This window comes from Heterocephalus glaber, unplaced genomic scaffold (genome assembly GCF_053883595.1).
Source record: "Heterocephalus glaber isolate CG9 unplaced genomic scaffold, H.glaber_assembly_v1.0 deba00001452, whole genome shotgun sequence".
Taxonomy (NCBI): Eukaryota; Metazoa; Chordata; class Mammalia; order Rodentia; family Bathyergidae; genus Heterocephalus; species Heterocephalus glaber.
In genome coordinates, this window is record NW_028258302.1 from 11,091,080 (window position 1) to 11,114,827 (window position 23,748).

Here is a 23,748-nt window from a genome sequence, read left to right on the forward strand (position 1 = left end):
GTTTTTCTGTTGGTTGACTGTAATCTCTGCTGTAAACTGAAGGGGAAGAATTTGTGAACAATTTGACTTCAGCAGCCTCAAAGCGCTGTGGAGTGACACTGAATCTGGAGTGGTCAAATCCTTTAGAGAAACTCTAAAAAGTGCAAACTAAACTATTATGACAGAACACAGATCAGTATGTAGTTGCTGTGAGTGGGGCAGGAAGGAGGGGATCCCCAAGAGGGTACGGAGAGACTTAGGGAGGTGATGGGAGATATATGCGCTCATAGATGCATATGTTTCAACCTGTCAAATTGTACACTTTGTACAATTTATTGTACTTTGTACAATTTATTGTACTGTCAACTGAATTTCAATAAAGCCAATTTAAAAACCCTTTACAGCAAGAACAATTGGTGTCTTTTTATCTTGTAGTAATGGGGGATTGAACCCAAGGGTTTTACACTGAGCTACATCTCTAGCCCCTTGTTTTTGGTATTGGGGATCAAAGTTAGGACCTTGCACTTTCGAGGCAGGTGGCAGCACTGCTAAGCTAAATCCCAGCTCTCTCCAGCCGTTTTTTGGTACCTGGGATGGAACTCGGGACATTGCGCTTGTGAGGCAGGCGGCAGAACCACTGAGCTAAATCCCTGGCCCCAACTCCAGCCCTGTTTTGAGTCAGGTTCTTGCTAAGATGCCCAGAGTGAGTTGAAACTTGTGGCCCTCCTGCCTCAGCCTCCTGAGGCACTACTGACACATACCACTATACCCTGGTTGGTAAAATTCTCATCTTCACTTTTCAAGTTTTGTTTTGTTTTAATAGGGCCTCATTATGTACTTCAGGCTACTCTTGAGCTCACTGTGTAGCCCAGTCTGGCCTCAATCTTGTGGCAATCTTCCTCCCTCTGTCTCCAAGTGCTGGGATTACAGGGATGTGCAATCTATACCCTGCTAAGATTAAATGCCCTCTCCTTTTTGCTTCTAAAAAAAAATCTAGTCTGGGAGCACTCCAAACCAAAGAAGGCAATTTAGAACTTTGTAACAGGTTTTTATTTTTGCTTTTTATCTATTACAGTGTTTGAAACCTAAAGAAATACATTTTCTCTTCAAATTTGGATGTGTATATAAATATTGTCTGGACTCAGCACACTCAATGCCATATTTTCTTGGCCTATGTCTGCTCTGAAATCATCAAGTTTTGTCTACCCAGGGGCCCTGAGATCATGAAAAATGGCCAGAGTTTACAGTTCTTAGAAAAATAAAAGCAAAAGAATTTGGAAAGAAAAACTAGTGAAGAGGATTTGATTCACCTCCCTAGGATCTTCAGGAGAAAGCCAAGCTATTTTTGGAGGACATCTTGTCTATTGGGTGCCTAGGACCCCATAACCCCTTCCCTTGTTTAACAGGCCAGTAAAAGGCAATTCCTACAAAAGTTGGCTAAAAAAGCCAATATCCAACTCCAGGGTCCAAGTGTCACATAATGTGGACTTCTTTTAAAGGACAGGTCAGAGGTTCTCAGCCAGTCTCAGCTCTGACTTCCTTCACAGCCCTCTGGATGTAGTAGTTTTCTTCCCTAATCCAGGGCCTGAAATCAGACTTACCCAGGAGAGCAGGACTAATGTATAGTAGAAGATTTAGGCTAATATGGGTATTAGGAGTTAGGCTGGCCCTCCAGAAGTAGGCCTAAGCTCTTGAAGACAAATCAAACACATCTTTCTCCTAGGCTGTTGTGGGCCCCAAATTAACACTGCTATTTCTCTCAAAGACAGCTTTGGTCCCGCAGAGTCCAGGCCTCAAGCAAAATGCCCTCTTCGAGGAAAATTCATAGTTGGCCTTGACAATTTCTTGCTAAGATCTTATATTCTATGAGGCTAGAGGGCAGTGGTTTGACTGAATAATTTTTGAAGGCTTTGGCCCAAAAGCAGCTGGTCCCCACCACATGGATCCACTGGATGGGGTTGGTCTAAAATGTGCAAGCCTAAATGGCTAGGGAAAACCCATTCTGACCAGTCTGTCAGTCTCACCTCCACTACCTTCTAGGGGAGTACTTCCTGTAAGATGCTGCTACTAGTCATAAGCATTTCCTAGGGTTCAGTGCATTAAGCCTTGTATTCTTCCCCAGCCTACCAGAAAGGCCCCTAGCCAGCCTGTCCTCCCTACTGGGTCACTGGAATGCTTGCAAGGACCTGGAGGAGCTAGCTCTCTGCCTTTAACTGAGAATCCAGAATCTGAGCCTATAACATAAATCTACTGAGGAACACATAAGACACTGGATACCAAACTGAGTAAAGGGGAGGAGAGGAAGCCTGAACAAGAGACGGGGCCTTTCAAAGGGAACCTGTGGGATGAGGAGTTAGTATTGCTTGGTTTTCCTCTGCCTCCCAGGCAGGCACGCTAAGAATATAGACATGCATTTCATTTTGTTAGAGTTTTCCTTTTGAACTCCTTTGGGTTGAGAAAGACTGTATCCAGGAGTCTTCTTTTTTTCCGCAATTAACCACAACAGCAGCTATGATCTGTGTGCTTTAGCTTAAGAAAAAGAGAGAGAAAGAGAGAGAAGTTCCTGGGAGAAAAATGGCTTACCAGGGCAAAGAGGGTTGAACAAGTAGACCTACGGGTTCTAGGTAAAGGGGATCACTGGGGTTATCAACAGCTGTTCCTCAGTGGGTCATCTGTATCCACAGACCCAACTAACCAGGTTGGCAAAGTGAGCGTGGAACCCATGTGGTTCTACCAGAAAATTACAGCCAACATCAAGGCCAGGTGGTCACTGGGGATTGCCTGAAACTGAAAGCAGGCTTCAAAGACTAGACACCCTGTAAGTATTAGAGAAGATCTGGGGGAAGAATGCCTAGAGGGGCTGGTAAAAGAGAACAGCTGGCAGTACTTGAAGATGTGAGCAAAGAAAAAGCCCCCTGTCCTCTTAATCCACACCTAGATATCCCCACCCCCATCAGAGATCTTAAAATGGATATATGACCCTGTTCCACCATACAAGGGTTCAAAAAACATAGCTTATCAAGTTATTTTGTATGGCAGGCAGGGGGGTCCTTTCATGCTGGCAATAACCATCCAGAAACCTGCCAAAAAGGCTTTGAGCTTACTTAGGCCAGGGTCTTTCATAGATTGGCTCTTCACAAAGTGGCCAAAGAGAAGAAGATACAAGAAAAGGTTACTGCCTCTGTAGGCTGGAAGAACTTTACCTGTGGACTGAAAGGGGATTTGAGGAAGATAAAGAGGAAAGAGTCTGGGGCAGACACAAGGGAAAGCTTGTAGAAATTATTTTTCTCTTAAATCTCATATTGTGCCCCCAGTAGAATTTGAAGTCTTTAGAGAAAACTGGGCTTAAGCAGCAGCTAGATGACCAAAAATGAGTCATCCATCTGGTACAGGATCCAGATCTGAAGCCAAAATAGATTTTGGAGGAGGAGTTGGAAAAGGAGGACATTTGTCTCTTACACTAAGAATATGGCTCCAGTGTTAGGGAGTTAACTGTTGCTTGAGATGTACAAAGTATATTCTACTAAACTGCTCTGCCCTTTGGACAAGGACAATGGTGGTGAGGGAGAAGGTGGGAAGTAACTTTTCTTTCAACTGTAGGAGAATTTTTAATTTTTTTTTAAAGCAACACAAGGTCTTGTTGTGTAGTTCAGGCTGGCCTTGAACTTGTGGCGATCTTCCTGCCTCAGCCTCCTGAGTGCTGGAACTATAGGCGTGCATCACCACACCCAACAAGGAGAATAGTTTTCTAATGGAGATAGCAGGTTCAGTGAAAAGGATCCTGTCCTTTGCCTTCGTAGGAAATTAGGGGTTCACAGTCATCATTCCTAAGTGCTTGAGTGGCATCTGACAGTAGTGTGATTCTTATTAACTTTTAGCCCTAAGCCATCTTCCTCAGAAAATGTCTCTGGAGGGGGACTTCAACACTAGAAGGAGGGGGCAAATTTAAGACAAAAGGCCAACAAAAAGAGCTTGAAGTTTGGATCTGTAAGTAAAGGGGTACAGGTTTCACTTGAGCCAAGAGGGAATACTTAAGAATGGGAGCAAGAGTGATATTGTTTCTTGGGAAGAAAAGCCATAGCTTAAGAGTGGGACACCTCTGACTAATTACTGTGGGGATGCAGGGGCAGGGCACCTTTGGCCAACTCTATTTCCCTTTACTATCATGGGTAATCCACTTAGAAGCATAGGTGAGACACTGGGCATTGCACTAGCTTTAGTCAGGAGAAAAGGCATCCGGATTATAATTGTCATAAGGAAGGGAAAACCCAAAACAGGGCCAAGGATCCCAAATAGGGAAGATACCAACAGCTCTCACAAGAGCTGCTAGGTTTCTTTGTAATAGAAGAGGCAGGTGTGTGTGATAACGTATGTGGATAACAGCCTTTGAAACTGAATTTGGGAATGCAGACTACTTTCTGGGTTTCCTGATATAAGGAGGATGCTGAGTAGGAAGGACTAGAGAGGCAGATTTCACCAGGCTCTGAGGCCATCCTTACCGGCTCCATTTATAGGAACAACAGACCCTGCCGGCTGATCTGCTTAAAGGATGCAGAGCTGAGGGTTGGGCCCAGGTCATGGCCTAGAATCCAAGCAGAGATAAAGAGCCAAGCTCAGGCCTTCTAAGTGGGGAAGGTTCCGTGTATCTTTTTAGTCTTCCTCACAGTATTCTACTCACAAAAATTACAGACAGTTCCTCCTCTTAAGATCAATTAAGATTACCCTACTTAATATATAGAATATAAAAAAATACAGAACGTTTTGACATTCTCTCCTTTGGAAGTAAAATATACACAATCCAACTATGGAAGAGGAAGAAGAAAAGCCAAAGGCAGGGATCCCTGACTATCCCAACACTGGGGAGTCTCACTTCAACTTCCTCTACAACTTATGGGTCATCAGAGCAAGGACTTTCTCCTCAGAAGGAGGGACCACAGCCCCGTCTTGAGCTTAGGAGAAAATACAGCTACCTCAGAGGTTCATTAACTCTGAGGGAAATTTTCAAGTAAAAAATGAAGTTGGGTTGCACCATTTGGAAGGTGGGTAGGAAACATGGGGTCAGTAGCTACACATGAGAAGCCCTATCTGAAAGCCTGTGCTCCTCCCCTGCCCTCTTACTGGGTGTGCTTGGCCCAGGAGAGTGAGGGTGTGTTCCAAATTAAAGAGGTCTGGGGAAAAGGTGAGAGAGAGTAAGGGGCCTTTGTCTCATAGTGGCCTCCCCATCACCCCTAGTCCCAGACAGTGCTGGCAGCTGGGATTCCTAAAACCAGGAACTCACAGCTCTTGGGAAGAGCAACATTAATTTACAAGAAAAATGTGCAAAAGAAAAAATTAAATAACTCAATCAAAGCATACAAGATTAATATTCCATCAAAGCAAGAACACTTTGTTTTGGATTTCTCCTCTCCCCTCCCACCTCTGGAATATTCCATCTGCTCATGTACCCAAAATAAGAGTTACATTGATCAGGGCAGAGGACTGGGAAGGATGAAAGAAGATAAAAGAAAAGAAGTCACCATTAAAGAAAAACAAAACAAAACAAAACAAAACAAAGAAAGGTGCAAAATGATTACCTCAGTCCTCCTTTGTCTACCCCCGGGCTCCTGGGTTAAAGACATGTGTGCAGCCAAAATAGAGTGTAAGGAAGAAAACCCCAAAACCCAAAGGTGAGCCTCAGATGGTTCTGTCTGTCCAGAGGGCACTCCCTCCAGGGAAGGGGGTGGAGCAGGTCCTGAGCACAGTCTGCAGGGCAGCAGGTGATGGTGGGGGCTGGCTTTCTGCCCACCAGAAGGCTGCTCTACCAGTGGCTGGTGGTGCTTCCCATCCCCTCCCCTCCCCTCCCCGGAGGCAGACATTATAGCTGGAAGCCCTCCATGGGGGCCTCAGGCTGCTGGAAGATGAACTGCTGTTGCGTTTCATCTACTTGAGGAGCCAGGGTGTTATCATCATCTTCTACACCAAAGTAGTGCTCAATGAGGTCAAAGGCCTTCTGGTAGATCTCCTGGTTCTCATGGCTCTGGAGAAACTCGATTTTATCCAAACCTAGGAGGTAGAATGAAGTGTGTGTGAGTACTTTTCTGTGGGTCTATGAAACATTTATGTACTTTTCCTACCCTAAGATAGGTTTGTGTTTACAAGCATAAGTAGTAAGATCAGATCACTCTTTGACGTGAAAGAGAAGAGTCATGATGTCTTCCCCAAAATACAAAATCCCCAAAGAAAAAGACCAAAATGTCAGTTAGAAATGAGAAGATCTACTCCTGATTCTGTTTTAAACTTCATCTGAGAAAATCATCATTCACCTCTTGGAGATGGGTGATGAGTCAATCCATCTCTCTTCTGGGAACTTGCTAGAAACTCTGCTAGAAATGTGCCTTCTAGCTCCTGGTACTATTATCAGTTTGGGGTTTTGTGTTTGCTTTTGCATCATCCTTACTAGGTACAGCCTATTAGAAAGAGAACTGACCTACTGGTCCTAAGAGGGAGAACTGGTGGTATAAAACTGGATTTGAAAGATGACCCAAATCATCCAAATCATATATATATGTGCCTGTTATTCTTATGGGGTGGAAGAACTTGGCTAGTGTAGGAGTTCTTTACTGGTTTTGGAGACAGATTTATGTCTCATGGAAGCTATGGATGTTCTTTAGCACACATACGCACAACCTAACACAAACATATATGTGCTGTTCTGGAGGCAGACAGCTGCCAGATTCTAACCTATAATCTCTCCACTAAAGGCAGAGGTGAGGTCATGGAGAAAGAACATACCATAGGCTTCCTCAATGAGGCCACAGTAGGGATTGACCCCTGAGCCACTGCGCTTGCCCTCTTGCTCTCCAAGCCGCAGGATGTTCTCTAGTCCATTGAGGGCCACTTGTACAATCTTTGAATCCATTACAGTCAGCAAGTCGCACAGGGGTTTGATGCAGCCCAGTGACACCAGGTACCTGGGGGACAGAGACAAGGCAAATTCGAACTTAATGCAGAGCAAGTTAAGTGGTGGGCAGATATTTTGGTTAGGGGTCTTCCTCATATGCCACCACTTTCAGCAATCTACTTTTACCGAGTCTTTTGAGACAGAGTCACACTATTCAGGGTTGGCCTTGAACTTACTATGTAGCCCAGGCTGAGCCCAAACTTGCAGTGATCCTCCTGCCTCATTCCTTGAGCTCTGGAGTGACAGGTGTGTGCTACCAGGCCAGGGTTTACTGGGTCTTGATAACCACCCATTCTTTCCCTCAATCTCTCCACCCTTCCTTTGCTATCTAGTTTATTTCACATGTTTCTAGTTTATTTCACCACAGACTCTTTCTTCTAGCCCCTGAAGTTGCACTGGCTACATTACCACTCTGAACACTTTCCTGTTTAAAATTTTTCACAGGTTCCCTATTTCACTAAGTCTAAGCTCTAAGGGATGATAATACAATGGGTCAAGTTACTACCGGCCTGATTTATGAACAACTTGGGTTACGACCAGAATTTTAATTTTAACTTATGACCAAAATCTTGAGTTACAACCCAAATGCCAGCTGCTTGTGCTCCCAGATGGTCTCAGACACAGATCTAACTCTTAAAGAGTTCTGAAAGAAACATTACAGTACCCTTTCCTGTGTGAGGTTGAGAAATCCTGGGCCAATGTCTTTCTAAGGACACTGAAATTTGCCTATATACAGGAAAGAGACTTTGAAGGATATGCAGAGGAGCCTGAGGCTTCAATTGACCAATTTCAGTTCAAACCAGTCCTCGGGGATGAACAATTCATAGATCAAGGATTCATTGCATGGATTCTCTACAACTCCAGCTCCCAGGTCTTTTTCTACCTCTGCCTTCTACTCCCTTCTAAGGATATTACATTCCAATCTGTAAAGGTCTGAAGATTTCTTCTGACCTGCCCAGCTCTGTCTTTCTTTGCAGTATTAGGGATTGAATCCAAGGACTCATCCTTACTAGTTAAGTGTTCCATCACCGAGGTACATCCCCAATCTTTTTTTTTTTTTAATTTTGAGACAGGGTCTAAGTTGCTCAAGCTGGGATCAAACTTGGAATTAACCTACTTCAATCTTCTGAGTAGCTGAGATTATAGAAATTTATAACTTCCCCAGCAGGTCTCCAGATTTCTTATTATTGTACCTTTACTTATACTTTGCTCTGTCTAAAAGGTTTTTTTACAGGGCCGGGTATTTAGCTCAGTGGTTCTGCTGCCTGCCCTTGCAAGCACAAGTTCCCGAGTTCAATCGCTGGTACCAAAAAAAAAAAAAAAAAAAGGTTTTTTACAATCTTATATTTATTCTTTAATGCTTAACTCAATGGCTATCCATTTTGTTTTTAGGTTTTATATCTACTGAGTATACTTCCCTGAGTAGGCCACAGGAGAGGGCAAGACATCCAAATCCCAATACTCCAATTAAGATTCAGAAAACGGAAATTAAAATTTAAAAAAGTATCATGTGCACACAGACACAAACACAATAACTTTCTTTTTTTTTTTGGTAACGGGGATCAAACTCGGGTCCTTGGCTTGCGAGGCAGGTGGCGGAAGCACTGAGCTAAATCCCTGGCCCCATAATAACTTTCTATTTGCTTCTCTTAAGACTCATCTTCTGGGCCAGGGATTTGCCTGCCTGCAAGCGTGAGGTCCTGAGTTTAATTCTCAGTACCAAAAAAGAAAACAAAAACAAGACTCATCTTCAAAAATTATTTCTCAGGGCCAGGGATTTAGCTCAGTGGTTTTGCCACCTGCCCTACAAGTGCAAGGACCTGAGTTCGATCCCCGGTACCAAAAAAAAAAAACAAAAAATTATTTCTCAGCTGGGCATGGTGGTGCATGCCTATAGTTTCAGCTCTTGGGAGGCTAAGGCAGGAGAATCACTGCAAGTCTGAGGCCAGCCTAGGCTACATAGTGAGTTCAAGATCAGTCTGGACAACTTAGTAAGACCCTGTCTCAAAAAATAAACAAAAAACCCAAAACCCAAAACACTGATAAACAAATAAAACCTCAAAGAAGCTGCTTTGATGGATCCAGAGCATGGGTCTTCATTTGTTTGAATAACTGAGAATTACATAGATTTCAGTTCTTTGGGGGCTAGGAAGAAGAACAGGTAGAGGAGGGATGGATACCAGTGCCACAGGTTTTTATTCTTTGGCAGAGAAGAGAGGTATCACACATTATGGTCTTTAGGAATCTATTCCAGATTCTCCTATCACTGTAACAGCTTACCAATTAAGTCCTATTGCAGCTGGACCAGGGGGCAGACCTATCCAAGTAAAAGCAGTTTATGTAAACCACAAAGAAAGGAGAGCACACATATCATTCCAGTCAACAGGAAAGGAATGTGATACCTGATCTGCTCAGGGGTTCCTCCTGATGTGGCATTGGTGATGGCCCAGGCTGCTTCTTTCCTTGTACGAAACTCTGCTTTCTGAAGGATTTCAATCAACACAGGGAAAATATTTGCATCTATGACAGCCTGAGATAGGATTGAGGAGAGGGGAAGGAGAATCAATCATTTCAAGAAGTGAAAGCAAATTCAACTAAAAAATCAGCTAATATTTAGACATCTTCCCCGACCTGGGAGTTCTCCTTTGTTCTTCCTGTATAGGTTAACAGGCTATAGAGGAATGCAGCTTCCACTGAACAGAATCTCTGAACAATAGCACATATATATATATTTATTTTTTGGTGATGGTGTTGGGGATTGAAGCCAGGACCTTGTGCATGTTAGGTGAGCACTCTACCACTGAGCTACACCCCAGCCCTCTGGCCCCAATTTCTTTTTTTTTTCTTTCTGGTAACAGTGATCAAACTCAGGACCTTGTGCTTGCCAGGCAGGCACTGAGCCACTGAGCTAAATCCCCAGCCCTTGGTCCCAATTTCTAAAAGGAAACTAATTCTTTCTGTGGAAGCAAATATCCAACAACCCCTCATGTTCTGATGCCTCCTTGCTGTTCTACCTGTATTTGAGCCCTGTTTCCAGCAGTGATGTTTGAAATGGTCCAGCAAGCTTCCTTTCGAATTGATTCCTTCGAGCTGCTCAACAAGTGGAGGAGGCAAGGGAGGGCTGAACAGTTAAGAATGACCTACAACAACAAAAGCACAGGAAACAAAAGAAAAATTAGATATTGGAACTTAATCAAAATAAAATGTTTGTGTATCAAGCTACCATAAATAGTGAAAAAGTAAAAGAGACAGGAAGTAAAACAGAAAGACAGGAAGTATGTGCAAAACACTGGGAAAGACAGGAAGTATTTGCAAAAATCTAGGATTTGGGATGTAGCTCACTGGTAGAGTGCTTGCCTAGCACACTTGAGGCCCTGGGTTCAATCCTTCATATTGACAAAAAAGAAAAAAAAAATCTAATAAGGGATTAATATCTAGACTATATAAAGAAATCCTACAACTAAACAATAAACACGCTCCTAAAAAACCCATATAAAAAATGAGCATGTGCTTGCTTTGGCAGCACATATACTAAAAATGAGTGAAAGGGTTGGAATTTAGCTCAGTAGAGTACTTGTGCAGCATGTGTGAGGTCCTGGGGTCAATTCCCAGTACCACACAAAAAAAGAAAAAAGGACCCAAGTTCGATCCTCGGTTCCAAAAGAAAAAAAAGACAGTTAATAAACATATAAAAAGATGCTTAATATCACTAATCATTAGGGAAATAAAAATATACAACGTGATATCACTTCATACCCATTAAGATGGCTGTTATTGTTATTATTTAGTAATTCCACTTCTGGTTATATACCCAGAGGAAGTAAAAGTACGGACTTAAAGAAATAACTGTATAACAATGTTAGTAGTAGCATTACTTAAAATAATTAAAAGGCAGAAACAACCCAAATGTCCGCAGGCAATGAATGAATGAATTTAAAAATTTAGTCTATATCGACATGAATTTTTCAGCCTTGAAAAGGAAGGATATTCTGATACATGCTACTGTACCTCCCCCAAAATAATACCTAACTGGAAAATAAGCTCTAGCATGATTTTTTCAGGATGCTCATAACATAAGCCCTATCTCCAAAATAAGCCCCAGTTAAGATAGTCATACAACGCATTTAGTACATCTGTTGCAACAACAATGGACGTACTGGATTATAATTTTAATATATAATTACACATGAATAAGTAATATTATTGACATTAACATTTAAAATAAATGATAACATATATTAAGTATTTGTAAATAGTCAAGCAGATGCCTCTGGATAAGAGGTAAACATCTATGTAAAAAGGTAAATTGGAGACTTATTGCCAAATGACCAATTGAAGCACAGACACAATGCATGAATAATGTGTGCACTTGATAACAGATGTGGTTGTGTCTAATATGAATCTTCATAATTCAATACATCATGTACTGTAACAAAGGTACTTAATGCACTTGTGTGAAATAAACGTTTTCTGAATTTTGATGCCTGCAATTTTTTTGTCACTTGTGTGCAGACCATCATTCTTTTTTTTGGTACTGGGAATCAACCTCGGGGCCTTGCACTTGCCAGGGAGGTGCTGTGCTACTGGGCTACATTCCTGGCCATGGACCATCATTCTTTTTTATCTCTTTAAAAAAAATTTTTTAGTGCCGGGGATCAAACTCGGGACCTTGCGCTTGTGAAGCAGGCGGCAGAACCACTGAGCTAAATCCCCGGGCCCTATCATTCTTAACTCATCATTTTTGTTGTGTTAGTCTTCAACTAACACTTGATTTAATGGAAACTTTGTGAAGCCTAGCCTGCAAAGAGATCGTGACTTGGGTGAAGAATTCATGGCATAAAATCACTGGCAGCTATGTTGTCAATGCACTATGAGCAGACTTCATGGACAAGAAGTGCTCACTTAAGGACAGCTCTATTGCTGGGCATGAGAGATTGGGGACAATGGTTCTATAGGAAATGGAGTTGGAAGAAATTCAGGCCAGAATTCGCAGTTTAGAGAGTTATGATGATGTTCCAGAAGATGACATGACTGTATTCGAATAAATGTAATTTTTATACATGAATAAATGTAAATTGTTATATGTGAAAAAATAAGACATCCTCTGAAAATAAGCCCTATTACATCTTTTGGAGCAAAAATTAATTTAAGAGCTGGTCTTATTTTGGGGGAAATATGGTAGAACATGAACTTTTGAAGGTATTATGCTCAGTGAAGTAAATCAGATGCAAAAGGACAAATACTGTATGACTCCACTTATATGAGGTGGCCACAATACTCAAACTCAGAAAATACAAGGGTGATCACTAGGGCTTGGGGCAAAAGGGAATAAGGGGTTTTCTTAATGGGTATAGTTTCAGTCTGAGATAATGAAGTCCTGTAGATGGATGGTGGTGATGGCTGAATACTTATATCATTGAATTTTACACTTTGAAATGGTTAAAAATGGTAAATTTTATGTTATTTACTTATTTATTTTGAGACAGGGCCTCACCATGGAGTTCAGGCTGATCTTGAACTCATTATATAGTCCAGCCTGGCTTCAAACTTGTGGCAATCCTCCTACCTCAGCTTCCTGAGTGCTGGGATTATAGATGTGTGCCACCACGTCCAGCAAACTTATGTTACATTTTAATGTACATGTGTGCATACATATGCACATACTCACATAAAATGTTCTAGAAAATGAGGGTGTGGATTTTAGTGAGAGACTGCTTACTTGTAAGAAATTTGTGAAGAATCCCATAGAATTATGCCAACTATTCAAGATCTGAAGATTACTCAGATCTTTATAGCTTTTATTTTTTTATTTTATTTTTTGGTACTGGGGATCAAACTCGGGTCCTTGCGCTTGCAGGGCAGGCGGCGGAACCACTGAGCTAAATCCCCGGCCCAAGCAAATGATTTGGTAACTTTTTTTTATTGGTACCGGGGATCAAACTCAAGTCCTTCTGCTTGTGAGGCAGGCGGTAGAACCACTGAGCTAAATCCCTGGCCCAACTTTTTTTTGGTACCAGGGATCGAACTCGGGACCTTGTGCTTGCGAGGCGGGCGCCTAAACCACTGAGCTAAATCCCCAGCCCCTCTATAGCTTTTAAACAGAAGAACCCTATTTACTTCACTGGACAGAGATTTTTATTTTTAGTCTTAATTTTGAAATTGGCTCTCACTATGTTTCCCAGGCTGATTTCAAACTTCTAGGCTCAAGAGAGCCTCAGTCTCAGTCTCCACAGTTTATGCCACTGTGTCTGTCTGGGAGGACATGAGATCAGCATGAAGCAATGTCCATGGGATCCTAAAGGTCTAGGTTACTAGTCTAGGATATAGTGTGGGGTTCCATAGCTTTCAGTATTTCAAAAGAATCATGACTCAGATTTAACAACTACCTTATGATGTCTCAGTAACTCCAGTTATTCTACTTAGTTTTCTTTCATAAGCACCAACTGGATGATGATTTGTTTCCAGTTTGTAGCAAGAACCAAGTTGCCCATGATCATACAGAGAGGTAAAGCTGGAATTTTTTATGAAAGCCCATGCTTTCTGCTAGACTATTGCACTTCCTATCAGGCAGGGTTTTTGTCCATTGGCAGCCTTCTACAATGCTCTCCCATAGCTGGTCTGAATTAAGATACTTCACCCCTTCCTTACCTGTGTCTGGATGTCATCCCCAGTGACAATGTTACCCACAGCTCTCAGAGCAGGAGAAGCCACTTTGTAATCGTTGTGCCTACAGAGGAGGAAGATCTGATCAATGGAAGGGCAGTATACCAACCATGTTAAGCCCTGTTGAACAGTGAGGCTGACAAGATTCTCACGGCTCCAAACCTTGGGAAAGTCAGCAAACTGCTGGCTGCAGCTCTTTGGCAAGAGCATGGAGAAGCTTAGGGAACATTTATCCTCTGTACTCACATGAGAAGTTCTACCAATCTCCGGCAGACTCCAGAGTCTATAACTGCCTGGATCTTCTCGTTGGGGCCATCAGACAGGTAAGAGAGGGCCCAGCAAGCATCTGCCAGCAAGTCTGAATCACTGCTGAAGAGTAGGCGAGATAATACAGGCAAACAAGGAGAGACCTGTTGGAAGCAGAGTGAGAAGGACTCATAGTGGGACATGGGTACATCAACTCTACCACTAAGCCTAACACTGCTACTACCTCTCCAAAAAATAATTCTTGATCCTGGGGATCTCTACTACATTAAATCTTCAAATGTTCACTTTATCAATGGATATACAAGATCATCTTCGGGCCGGGGCTTTAGCTCAGTGGTTCCACCTCCTGCCTCAAAAGCACAAGGTCCTGAGTTCGATCCCTGGCACCAAAAAAAAAAAAAAAATCATCTTCTCATTGACAACTGCCTCTCTTTCAGGTTCGTATGACTTGAGGCTCTAAGGAGAATCCAACTTAAAAATTCTATATGATGGATGGAATCTGCTATCAAGCAGGGGCTGGGTGGGAGCTTTCTTACCTTTGCAAACTCTGGGGGTGGGTTCTTCCCTCGGCAAAGGTTTGACAGGGCCCAAACTGCATTCCGTGTCATTGTCAGTCTTGTGGACTTGGTAAGGAGTCTGAAGGAAAAAAGCAAAGCCAGATCCTGTGCACTGATGCCCTAGCATAGGGCTGTTGCCACCAAATTCCAGGAAACAAATTCAGTAAGACCCATAAGACTCTAGAAGCCCGTTTTTCCTACCCATACACCTAAATCAATACAGCAGTTTGGCTGACCTCTGCACACGAGATTAGGACCAACTGTGGCTAGTTAACACCATAGCTAATAGAGACAAAACAGAAGGCTAGCTCTCGAGTAAGCATGCAAAGCTTCCAAGTACAAGTTGGGGACACGGAGTAGTGTTCTCTTTAGAAATAAAAGCTGAAGTCTAGTGAGAGGGTGTTAGCCATGCAATATGGAATAATTTTCATCTCTTTTGCTTTAGATTTAGCTTATTCTAAGGTTATGGGGTAGGGGAAGGATGGGAGGAGTCTAGATGACCTCTCATGAGGTCTTTGATTCATGATTTACAATAGAATGTAGCTATGGATAATCTCATAGCATATCAATGCTTTTTAAAGAGAAGGCTGGATTTTTTTCAGACTTGTCCTGCTTTTCTCCTTAGCTCAGTAAGACAGATATGACCAACATGAAGTTCCATAGTACTATGGGGTAAGGAATAAGATCCTCCTTGACACAGACCAGGGGAACAATATTCTTACTCTCAAAAGCTATCTTTTACTTTGGTGATTGGAATGCATTTCTGCAGTTTTTATATTTACCTTTTTTTTTTTTTTAACCTATCATCTTAACAAATCAAGTAAGCTGCCCCCAAATGACTTATCATATGGCCATCCTATAGATGCCCCAGGTGCCAGTGATTGTAATTACTCACGTTAACAAAGGATTAAGGATGGAACAGTTCAAGACGTAATCTCGGCAAACGGAACTGTCTCCAGCTATGTTTCCCAGAGCCCAGACTGCCTGAAAAGGGGACGATGAAACTGTCATCCTTAAGGCCTGGTAGCTTCTGTGACTATTCTGTAGTCCAGTACTACAGAGTACCCACCAGGCTGAGAGCAATGTCAAGACCCAAAACACACACTAAACAAGCTCAGGTAACATCCCTGTGGAAATTCTTATAAGAGCACTTGCTCTATAAGAACTTTCCCCTGAGAGATCCTGGTTCAGTGGGGAAGACAGGCTGCCTGCCATTTGTATTACAGCCAGAGAAATCAAATCAGATCTTGCCATCCCTCCCCTCCCCCAGGAAAGGAGAAAGCAATCACCAAGTTACATTCTTGTAACCATTTTGGACCAATTCTATACATAGAAATGGAGGAATGATCCCACTACCACTCTGCGTTTCTGTAAAACCAGCAATAATTCAATGGGGTAAAGAGAAATTATAACTTCATCTCTATGATCTGTGAGTACTGAAAAATGAGTATTGTGCTGTCTTTTCCCTTTTTTAAAAACTTTTTGAGACAGGCTTTTGCTATGTAATTCAGGCTGGGCTTAAACTCACGGCGATCCTCCTGCCTCAGCCTTCCCCATGCTGGAATTAGAGGCATATGCCACCACGCTCAGCAGTGTTTCTTTTCTAACACCACTTCTCATACTAAATGTATGGAATTCAATCTACCCACACTAACAACTAATTCTGACACAAACTGCACATCCAATAATTCAATTCAATTTTTTTTTTTCCGGTACCAGGGATTGAACTCAGGACCTGGAGCTTTCGAGGGAGGTGCACCGCCACTGAGCTCAATCCCCAGCCCCTCAATTTTGATACTAAAGCACAGATGCCACAGGTCAGTCTCACAGACTGTCCCTACTTGGTACACTAATACCAAGTCCCAACAACCACTGTAAATCTAACCAGATGTAAATTTGGAGATTCCTACAATTCTCTCAGATTTGATAACTGGAATGACCCAGAAAACTCAAGAAAACACTCAATGCATGTTTACCCAGTTTATTATAAAGGCTACAACTCAGGAACAGCCAAATAGAAAAGAGACACAGGGGAAGGTATAGACTATGGAGGGATGGTAGTGTACAAATTCCACACCTTCCTCTACCTTCCCAGCAAATAGATGTGCTCACGAACCCAAAAGTTCTATTTTTTATTTTTAGTACTGGGGATTGAACTTGGGTCCTTGTGCTTGTGCAGCAGGCGGTGAAATCACTGAGCTAAATCCCCGGTCCCCAAAAGTTCTATTTAAAAAAAAATTTTTTTTTTTTGGTACTGGAGATTGAACTCGGGTCCTTGCGCTTGCAAGGCAGGTGGCAGAACCACTGAGCTAAATCCCTGGCCCTTAAAAATAATTTTTATAACCCTTCTCCTACTGGCTGAGAATTCCTACCCTCTAATGCTGTATTTGGTCTTTCTGATGACCAAACCCTTCTGAAAACTACTGAGAGGATCTCTTTGGGTCATCTCATTACACAGACTCAAGGAGCTCTATAAATAATAAACGACAGTCTTACCACTCAGAAGACTCCAAGGGCTTTCAGAGCACCATGCCAAGAAACTGGGACAGAGACCAAATATATATATATTTTTTGGTACTGGGGATTGAACTCGGGGTCCATGTGCTTACAAGGCAGGCGGCGGAACCACTGAGCTAAATCCCTGGCCCCCAAATATATTTTTTGTTATACCATTGGTACCATCAAGAATTAAGCCAAATCTGAGCATTACCTGTTCCTGTACATCCTCAAAGTCTGAGTTAAGCAGCTCTATAAAAATTGGGACAGCTCCTGCTTCAATAACAATTCTTGTCTGTTGAGAGGTTCCAGAGGCAATGTTTGTTAGAGCCCACGCAGCTTCAAACTGAAAGTGAGATTAAATCATGATTGAGAGGGCATCCAGTCTAAGCAGCCACATCTATTAGTGGCTCAAGCAATAAACCTGCCAGATGTGGTGGCACATGCCAGTGACCTAGCACTCAAGCGGCTAAGGCAAGAGGATTGAAAGTTCAAGGCCAGCCTAGACTACGCAGTCAGACCCTGTCTCCAAAACACAAAACAAACCAGAATAAAAAGCAAAATAGTAAACTTTCTGTCCATAAATAAAAACAAAACCAGCTAGGCATGGTGATGTATGCCTACAACCTCAGTTACTTGGGAGGCTGAGGCAGGAGGACCACAAGTTTGAGGCCAGTTAGGAAAATTTAATGAGTCTGCCTGCAAAAAAAAAGTATGGGGAAAGGCCAGGGATGTAGCTCCATGGTAAGGGTCCTTGCCTGGATATACAAGTCCCTGGGTTCAATCCCTAATACTGAAATCAGTTAATCAAAAGAAACATAAGTCTTTCCCCTCCCTGTAGAAAATGGTGAGAAGAGTAGTGATGTGACACAATGGGAAGATGGAATTAGACTTCAACACTCCAGGTGTAGTCCCACACTATCAAAGAAAGCATGGGACACTTTTTTATTTCCTAGCTTCACTTTCTTCATTTCTAAAGCAAGTAAAGAATGAAATGGGCCTCTTAAAGTCCCTGTCAGCTGAGTTTCTAGCAAGTTCAAATAGATTTACTTTAACATCCATCTCCGAGAAGAGAGACTGAGAGAAGCTAACAATTTCCCTCAGTAAAAACAGATAGTAAGAAGTGGAACAGACTCTATAATGAAATGGTCAGCCTGTTATATTCTGGTATCTTTCCTTCGACATTACAAAAAATTTTTTTGTAGTGCTGGGGATTGAACTATAGCCTGTGGATGCTAGCCAAGTGCTCTACCACTGAGCTACACACACAAAAAAGTTTAGACAGATAACATTGAACGATATCATGTACAATATATATACACAGCATGGAACAGTTAAAACTACCTAATTAACAAAAGCAATACTTCAGTTATTGCTGAGATTTTTTTTTTTATTAAGTTTATTGGTACATTTTAGGTATACAATACAGTGACATTCATCATTGGGATCTTGTACCTTTACATGATGTATCTTGGTTCTTATTTTTCCCCTATTCCCCTGCCCTCCCTTCAACCCCTCCACGCTTCCCTATTTATAAAGATTTTGTTTCCATGTTTTCCTTTTCTCATATTTTTTATTTTCCCTTCTTTCCTTTCCCCTACCCCTCCCACTTCCCCTACTCCTTTAGACCTTTTCTTCCTATTTCACATTATCAATTATACATTTTGATACTTATTTACACTTTTAGTTTTTCACACCAGAGAAACTATTCGGTATTTACACGTGTGTTCTATTTATTTCACTTAAGAGTATGACCTCAGTGCGCATCCATTTATCCAAAAATGTCTCTAGTTTCTGGCTCTTTATGGCTGAGTAGTACTCCATTTTATTAAAAAACACATCTTCTTTATCCAGTCTCCAGTTGATGGGTAACTGGCTATTTCCAAGTTTTAGCTATTACAAACTGTGCTGCTATAAACATGGGTATGCATATATCACTGTGGTATGATTCTTTTGGGAAGATACCCAGCAGGGAGGATAGCTGGGTCAAATAGCACCTCTAATCCTAGTTGTTTGAGGTATCTCCATATTGATTTCCACAGTGGTTGCACCAGCCTGCATTGCCACCAATAATGGAGAAGGGTTCCTTTCTCCCCACAATTCCGCTAGCATTTGTTATTGATTTTCTGATAGCAGCCATTCTTTCTGGGGTGAGGTGGAATCTCATTGTTTTCATCTGTATCTCTCGACTGACCAGTGATGTTGAACATTTTTTCATATATTTGCTGGTTTTACTTCTTTGTCTAAGAAATATCTGTTCATTTCAGATGCCTTTTTGAATTGTGTCTTTATATTTGAAGGGGTCTGATTTTTTGAGTTCTTTATTCTAGATAATACATTTTTCTTTCCTTCTTTTTTGGTACTGGGGATTGAACTCAGAACCTTGTGCTTGTAAGGCAGGCAGCAGAACCCCTGAGCTAAATCCCTGGCCCTATTCTAGATAGTAGACCTTTGTCTGAGGAACAGCTGGTAAAAATTTTTTCCCACACTGTAGGTTGTTTCTTAACTCTGATGGTGGTTTTTCTTGCAGTGCAGTAGCTTTTTAATAAGATGAGATCCCCATTGTTGATTCTTTGTGCTAGTTCCCATGGTACTGAGGATTTGTTCATAAAGTCTTTTCCTATGCCAATGTCTTCGAGAGTTCTAAATTATCTTCCAGCAAGTTTAGTGTTTCTGTCTTAATTTAGATCTTTAATCCACTTGGATTTTAGTTTAGTGCATGGTTAAAGATAGGGGTCTAGTTTTAATCTTTGGCAAGCTGAAATCCAGTTTTTCAGATAGGCCCATCTCTTTAATGAACATGGATGTCAAAATCTTCAACAAGATATGGCCACCAACTGTCTGCAGCCCGCAAGAATTCACAGGTGCTGGGAAGTAGGCCAAGTCCGCAGAGTGCATGGGGACGCCATGATGCACGAGGCATCTGGGTTAAGGAAGAGATTTTGGCTCTCTCTTTTTTTTTCTTGGTACTGGGGATCGAACTCATAAGCTCAAGGTCCCGAGTTCGATCCCTGGTACCAAAAACAAACAAACAAACAAAAATTTCTTGGACGAAGTACTTCCATTTGGTCACTACATACTCTTGGGGTTTACCTGTAAAGTACAATTCTCATTCCTCTTCAGAAATTCCACAAACCGATCAACTACTCCTGGAGTGTTGATAACTTCATCTATTGGAGGACTAGGCTCTGAAAGAGGAAGATAAAACAGATAAAAAATCAGGAGGCTTTGGTTGATTTATTTTACAGAGGTGAGTTCACAATCTTTCCTATTTTGCTTTTGCTCATTTTTTTTTTTTTTTGAGACAGGGTCACACCATGTGCTTCCGTCTGGCCTTGAATTCACTACATGGTCCAGGCTGGCCTTGAACTTGCAGCAATCCTCCTGCCTCAGCCTCCTGAGTGCTGAGATTACAGGTGTGTGCCACCATTCCTGGCCTCCCTGGATACTTCTGATCACCCTTAAAAACATTCCCAAATGAGAGGAGGTGGCTTGATGGGGGGGAATGGGATAAAATAAAATTTATTTAAAAAAAAATTCCTCAGTGGTTTTAGCAATGTCTGCTCACCTTTGAATTGCATAATATGGTTGACATGCTAAAGTATAAAGGCAATCCTAATTTAGCATGATCACCTGTGGCTTACTTAATGTATGGACAGAATAGTAAGGAAGAGGAAAATGCAAGAGGTAAGTAGCCCTAATTTATACATTTCCCTTCTAAGAAAGACCAGTAGTGTTCTGTTCTACTGGATTTTTTTTTTTTTTTTGTACTGGGCACCGAACTCGGGACCTTGTGCTTGTGAATCAGGCAGCGAAACCACTGAGCTAAATCCCCAGGCCCCTAATGGATTTTTTTTTGAGACAGGGTCTTGCTATGTAGTCCAGGCTGGCCTTGAACTAGTGACAATCCTGATTCAGCCTCCTGAGAGCTGGGATTACAAGCATTTGCCACAACATCCAGCTTTTTTGGTTTTTTTGAGACAAAGTCTCACTCTGTAGTTCAGGTTGGCCTTGAAATTCACTATGTAGCCCAGGCTGGCCTCCAACTTCAGGTAATGCTCCTGCCTCAGACTTCTGAGTGCTAGGATCCCAAGTGCGCACCACCATTCCCCAGCAAAAAGATCAGTAGTTTTTTCTTGGGAGCAGTGTTTAACCACTGAAGCAAGAGGTATTTTTCCTATCATATACCAAATTTCTCTTTTTCATTCTTTCTTTCTTTTTTAGACAGGGTCTTGCTATGTAGTTCCAGCTGGCCCTGAACTCACTATGTAGTCCAGGCTGGCTTTGGACTTGCAACAATCCTCCTGTCTCAGCTGCCCCAGAGCTGGGATTACAGGTGTTTGTCACCATGCCCAACTTCCAATTTCTATAATTACTATCTGCCACACAGTTCAAGGTACTGAAGATACAGTACTGAACAAAATCCAAGTCTCTGCCCTCGTTAAGTTTACAACCAAGTGGGGAGACACATTCTATTGTTAGAAGGTAATAAGTACAGTTTGGCCTTCTATATTCAGGATTCTGCATCTGTGCACTCAACGCAGAGAGAAGGCGATAAGGTCAGAGATGAGAAACAAGACACTAAATCACATGGAGCCTCTCTGAGAGGGACCAAACTTTACCTTTGGAGAGCAGTTTCCGAAATTTCTGTGTGGTTGCTAACTGCAAGTCAGAATCATCAGAAAAGAGCATCTCCACCATCTCTCTTGTGATCACACTCTCCTAGAATATAAGACAGGTTTAGAACTTTGCAAACCAACATTATAGCCAGATGTGAGCACATTATCTTGCTTTCTAAGACTTTAGGGTAAGAGGAGGGGATAAGAAACAGGCTCAGAATGGGCTGGGGATTTAGCTCACTGGTTCGGGCGCCTGCCTTGCAAGTGCAAGGTCCCGAGTTTGATCCCTAGTACAAAAAAAACCCCCAACAAAACCCCCCCAAAAAACAGGCTCAGAAGGATTTACCATACTTGTTTCAAGTTCAGACATTCAACAGTGATTCCTAATCTCTGACACAACTGCTGCTTCCCTTAAATGCTTCCTCAAGTATTTCTATCAAGAGAGGATCTTTAAGCTGACCATTTACAAAAGGACCCATGGAAGAAAGAACTTAGTATTATTGGCAAAGGTACTAGATGACACAAACTATCCAATTTATGTTCTGTAGAAGCAGGTATGCTCCAGCCTGCCTCAGGCACATGCAAGGGCCTTACCCCAGTAGTAGAGCTCACATAAGAGTCCATGAGGAGACTATCAAACATGGCAGCTTCTTCATTAATGAGTTCCACATTTCTTCTCTTAAAAAGCTGAAAGTAAAGTGAAGAGACAATCATAGGACTACTCACTGAACCAAAGAAAATAAAGAACCCAGTGCTAATTATGGCCTAACCGACAAGGATAAGTGAGGCAGTGGTGGTTGAACCTATGGCATGCGTGCCGTGGTGGGCTGTTTTTATCACTGAAAGCTCTAAAAGTTTCACCATCACTGTGCTAGGATAATTGAGAAAAGAAGGCTAAGCTTCATAACACTGACATGGAAAGTCATTCAATGGTTTTACTATGTTATCCAATTTTTCTAATCTTTTTTTTTTTTGGTACCGGGGATCGAACTCAGGTCCTTGAGCTTGCACAGCAGGTGGTGAAACCAATGAGCTAAATCCCTGGCCCTAATTTTTCTAATCTTTTAAGAGAACATTTTTATAAGGAAAAAACTTTAAAAAAACGTCTTTGCCCTTTGTATAAAAAATTAGGGGTAGCTGGGGATTTAGTTCAGTGGTTCCAGCGCCTACCTTGAAAACGCAAGGTCCCAAGTTCAATCCCCAGGACCAAAAAAAAAAAAAAAAAAAAAAATTAGGGGTAAGAAGGCTCTGAAATACTGATGGTAAGGGCCAGGGATTTAGTTCAATGGCACGGTGTCTGTCTCACAAGTGCAAGGTCCTGAGTTCGATCCCTGATACCAAAAAAAAAAAAGACTGATGGTATATCAAGAGGACAGGCAAAACTAGAATGGGTGATTGAGTCTAGGCATGAGCAGTGTCAATCTGGGAAAGGGCAAGTGGTGGGAGTGCAGGTGGTGTCACACTAGTATAGTCTCAGTCCTAGGAACACCTGCAAAGCACAGATTCCGGGGCGGGGCGGGAAGCAGCCCAGAATAGTGAATAAGCCTCCTAAGGGACCAGGTCTGGAGCTGGACCTTGAAAGCCAGATCTAATACTGACTGCAATATGATGAAAGGAAAGACAAAAAGAGCTAGAACTACTGTATAAATTTTTTTGTATAATGTTATATTAAAGATAAAAATGATGTCTGAGTTGGTCTAATTTATGGAAAGGGGAGAAAGCACTAGCTCTCCCTTTCTTAAAGCTTCCAACATTTCTTTACAAAAGGAAACTAGATAATTGGCCCACAAAGTAGCTAAGCTAAATTTTCCTAAGTGGAAGGTCAGTGAGCAAGGTGAAGGCCAACAATGGAGGCTGGATTGTTGCCCCTAATGTACGTTTTGAGAATACTCATCAACTCACTTGTTGCTCCCGTTTCTGCTTTCGGAGCTGAATGCCCTCTTCCTCTCTTCTTCGCCTCATTTCTTCAGGGTTTAAGGCATTGTTCTTATAGCTCTTCATTCGATAATTATCTTTCCCTGGGCTCGCCATGGTCTCTAGAAGGCAAGATAAAAATAAACTGTCAAAGACTCTCCAGAAGGCAGCACTTTCTTTTCACTGTGCTTCTATTCCTACCCATACCCTATCCTGCCCCTATACTAGGCAGACCACAGGTTCTCTAGGAGGCCTAGTAATCCCATAACTGCACCTGATGTTTCCTGTTGTAACTTCATACCAATACACATGA

The 23,748-nt window shown here is 42.0% G+C and overlaps 1 protein-coding gene across 3 annotated transcripts in view; it reads right to left on the reverse strand.

The window, feature by feature from the left end:
* Nucleotides 1-1,006: 1,006 nt before the first annotated feature.
* Nucleotides 1,007-23,748, reverse strand: part of Kpna6 (karyopherin subunit alpha 6) — a 57,260-nt gene continuing 34,518 nt past the window's right edge. For all 3 annotated transcript variants that reach the window (XM_087215381.1, XM_087215382.1, XM_087215383.1), the window contains exons 2-14: nt 23,424-23,557; nt 22,116-22,208; nt 21,525-21,624; nt 19,996-20,090; nt 17,117-17,248; nt 15,302-15,390; nt 14,386-14,485; nt 13,829-13,992; nt 13,568-13,646; nt 9,934-10,059; nt 9,322-9,449; nt 6,751-6,929; nt 1,007-6,021 (exon numbers count right to left, since the gene is read on the reverse strand). In XM_087215381.1, coding sequence (XP_087071507.1) covers nt 5,834-6,021; nt 6,751-6,929; nt 9,322-9,449; nt 9,934-10,059; nt 13,568-13,646; nt 13,829-13,992; nt 14,386-14,485; nt 15,302-15,390; nt 17,117-17,248; nt 19,996-20,090; nt 21,525-21,624; nt 22,116-22,208; nt 23,424-23,557 — 1,607 coding nt within the window. In that variant the 3' untranslated portion in view covers nt 1,007-5,833. The remainder of the gene's footprint in view (nt 6,022-6,750; nt 6,930-9,321; nt 9,450-9,933; nt 10,060-13,567; nt 13,647-13,828; nt 13,993-14,385; nt 14,486-15,301; nt 15,391-17,116; nt 17,249-19,995; nt 20,091-21,524; nt 21,625-22,115; nt 22,209-23,423; nt 23,558-23,748) is intronic.